The sequence below is a fragment of the Octopus bimaculoides genome, chromosome 14, assembly GCF_001194135.2.
Source record: "Octopus bimaculoides isolate UCB-OBI-ISO-001 chromosome 14, ASM119413v2, whole genome shotgun sequence".
Taxonomy (NCBI): domain Eukaryota; kingdom Metazoa; phylum Mollusca; class Cephalopoda; order Octopoda; family Octopodidae; genus Octopus; species Octopus bimaculoides.
Genome location: NC_068994.1, coordinates 40,291,171 through 40,295,256, shown reverse-complemented (window position 1 = coordinate 40,295,256; position 4,086 = coordinate 40,291,171). Strand labels below are relative to the sequence as shown.

Genomic DNA, 4,086 nt, shown 5'->3' with positions numbered 1-4,086 from the left:
AAATCCACTTTCACATATAGAAAAATTAGTAAGTAAAAGCACAATAAATAAGTATAATATAATACAAAGTAAATATCATAAGATAGTGATAATAAAACGACTACACATGTTTCATAACCAAATTTTCAAATAGAAAAAAATATCTAAATCGATTAAAACTATTGAAAATCAATTCTATTCAAAAATATAGCTAATCTTCAGGTCAAAATACAACAATAATAATAATAAAAGAATGTATATATCAACCAACAATAAATAACAAATGAATGTATATAAAATACTTATTATATTAAAATAGAAAAATATTATTTAAAAATCTGTGTGTGTAAGCAGTTTGTATTTATCAGCTGCATATTGTTTTATTTTATTTATGTGAAGTTAATTAAAAGGTAATTAACTTCACAGATATAGTATAAATTTTCACCATTCTTTACTATTTTTTCTTTTCTTTTCGCAGATGATAAATGTGGTAAAATGGAAAAGTTACATCCATCACAGAAGAAATCATCACCACATACGACTGTCATGCCAAAGAATACATACAACAGCACTAGGTGTTCCTATCAAACAAATCCTGATAAAAAATCCAGTGGTAATGATGTTATTGCCCAAAAGACCAGTCCACTGGTCACTAGTAATAGTAATGTACCTCAACTACCATGGAACCTACCAATGAAGAACAGTTTTACTACATACTCAAAACCATTACCAGCAGTGCCCAAACTGCCAGACTCTTAAGCGCTTTCATACAGTCATATGAGACATTTGTTTTATGCTATAAATATTAAGACAAAAAACCCATATAAAGCTCAATTATCAAAATGAATTGCATTCATATAAGTTATTTTAAAGATAAAACACCTTATATATATTATACATATACATACATATATATAAATATATACATACACATATACGTGCATATATATATATACACACACATATATGTATGTATATGCACACATACATGTATATATATATATATATATATATATATATATATATATATATATATATATATATATATATATATATATAAGAAGGAAAAGGTAAAAATAACAACAAAACAACTCTAACAATATCATGACATATTTATGGATCCTTTGTATAAAAATCAGACTGATAAAGAAAATCAATACAACAAATACAATATCAATACTGGGGAATCAAAATAATAGGTTTCCATGATATATTATCGCACACACAATTTAATAATGACAAATAGGTGATAGATGGTTTACACTAATTGGTTGAGATTTAGAGCTAAATTATAAACATCACGAAAAGTCGCAGGAGATTGCTAACTTATCTGAGAAGCATACTCACATAAAAGTTTTTAAATAAAAGCTTTTAAATAATAGAACTATCATTGAGAAAGATATGTTTTATACTAAATCTTATACCCAAATGTTCAACCTAATATCTTAAGCATCTTAAATTTTCTATCTTAACAGAATATAAAGACACAGCTGTTATTTTATTGTTACCAAGTTCATGTGCAGTTTGTGCAATTCTTGTAAATTTCCTTTTATAATGTTTATTCCTAAAGAGAGATATCCCCATCCATGTGATCCTGTATGTGTGTATTTATATATATTTTATTAAAGGTTTTTTTTATTGGTCATCACAGACTTCTAAGTAATATTATTACCGATTAACATGTAAGGGTAAGAGACCTTGTTTGGCTGCTAAATATTATTTTGTAAGGTTCTGATATTATTCAAACAAGGCTAATTCATCAATGTCTTGTCTATGTAAATTCATTAGTTCCTAATTTTCTTTCTCTGATTTATTACTCCTATTCGCTCTGGTATTATGAAGACTTTGTTGAATATTCTTTGCAATTGTTGTGTGGGAGAAGGTATGTATTGAATTAAGACAAACAACTATTTGCAGTCTGTGTAGTGTGAGCAATATTGATTTTGGAAAGGGGTAATAATATGAGCAATGAACACTTCTAGTGAAAGATAATTGCTTTTATAGTATTTTGCTTGGATTGCCGATAGACATTTTCATTACTGAAATGAACAGTCCACTTGATGAACAGTTTTCTAGACCAATAATTGATAGATGCTTGAATTTTCAATAATTTTGTATATTCTCTTGGCCTTCCATAGTCATTCAGAGAAAGCAGTATTAATTGAATGTGATCAGTTTGGTGTTTTATGTAATATCATGTGAACATTCCTACCAATCCATTTTCTTTTGTCTTGAAAACTTAGTCTGGTCTTTCAGTTTTAACCAGTGACAAAGGTGTTATCACTATTTTCTTCAGGGTTGTTACAGGTGTATGGCAAAGGTACTTTTAACTGAAATGGAATTGAATTGATAAGTAAGCTGTCATCTAAAAACAGGAAATAACTAAATTGAAGAAAACAAAAGAAGAATAGGAACTAATATAGAATATACAGTTACTTGTTCATATAGCTTCACATACTAACAGATATATGCCTACATTGCTTACAGCCAAATGCAACTGTTTCAGTCTTCTGTCTCTTTGCGTATTTCATTCTGACTAGTTGTAAGGAGGCTCAACTAGCATATTCTGGTTCTTGTTGTATCTTAGTATTCTATTTTAATACTGTCTCATATAATGTTGGTAAATTCTTGCTTCCTTTAAACTGTTATTTTCTAACTGATCTCAGGGTACACACACGTTTCATTGGGTCTACATCACAGAAGGATTATTTCACATTGTTTACCTGATTTTATAATTAACTTGACTTTCCATTAGGTTCTGCTGGAACTGAAACCATTAGCTGGTAATATAGAAAACTTGCCTCCTAATAATAAATTTACAAATTTAAAGTTCTAAATGGCCAAAATGCAAAAGCATACATATGTATATATATATATATATATATATATATATATATAGTCTCTACTTTCATCTATTCCACAACTGTTACTACAGTAGACACTGTATTCGCTTCAATAAACACACATATACAGAATTACCAACATATGTGTGTAAGCATTATGGTGCATGCAAATTAATTATTGAGTTTGTTTCAGGGAAACTAAGCCAACAATTCTCTCTGAATACTTTGGACTATTTTCATAAGATCCATTAGAATGTATTTGATGGCTCAATGAATGTTTACTTTAACCAGTCTACAGTAAGCTGGGATAACTCAGCACGAAATCTGTAATAAGATAGAGGTAAGTAATTAGGAAGCTATTGTGCATTTATTCATAGTACGTTTCATAGCAAAGTTAAGCCTATTGCATGGAACACAACAATGTTACATATATGAAGCAATATCGTGATTTAACTATTGTTCATTTTTCTTCTTCCTTTGGTTTTATTTGTTGGTTCTTTGTGATATTTTCAATTACCTTTTCTCTTATATCTCTTTGATTCTTTAATTGAGCTTCAGCATCTGTTTTTGGTGCAGCTGTTTACATGTTACTTGCAAATATTGAAGTGGTTTTTGTGGTGAGTTATGTTTTTTAGATGTTAAACATGGATAATATTGTTGTGTTGCAAATGAAAAGAAAAAAATATGACTCAGAATTTTCCTGTTTATTCCTCTATTTTTCAAAGTTGTCAAGGACATATTCTAAAAACATTAGATAAGTGTGCAAGTTAATAACAAATACTCTATTTGTTTCATATAATGATATATTGGAAAAGAGATAACATTAAAATTATTTAATTTTATTTGAAAAGAGACAGAATCTTTTAACAAATCTCACAATATTTTTTATTTATTATGTTCCAATGAAAATTCTGCTTCAAGCAATGTTAGAATGTAATAGAAAATTTAGAAAAAACCTGACTGAAAATATAAAATAGAAATATTTTGATGATATTATTTAATAGCAGAGTAATCTTTGTCTTTAATTTTTAACTTTGGATAAAATTGGTTACATGCTTCATTCAATTTACATATTAATTTGGTGTTTAGTTAATATTCACCAACTGTAAAAATAAAATTAATTCTAACTTTAATGATAGAAAAATAAAAGCAAATACATACACATATACAGATATACACACATACATATATATATGTATGTATATATGTGTGTGTGTGTGTATATGTATATATATATATATATATATATATATATATATATATA

At 27.4% G+C, this 4,086-nt stretch overlaps 1 protein-coding gene across 1 annotated transcript in view; it reads left to right on the top strand.

Annotated features, from left to right (window-relative positions):
* The window catches only part of LOC106872384 (protocadherin beta-15), a 101,670-nt gene extending 100,746 nt beyond the window's left edge, over positions 1–924 (top strand). Inside the window, exon 4 of the mRNA XM_014919369.2 lies at positions 458–924. Coding sequence (XP_014774855.1) covers positions 458–738 — 281 coding nt within the window. The 3' untranslated portion in view covers positions 739–924. The remainder of the gene's footprint in view (positions 1–457) is intronic.
* The last annotated feature ends 3,162 nt before the right edge of the window (positions 925–4,086 follow it).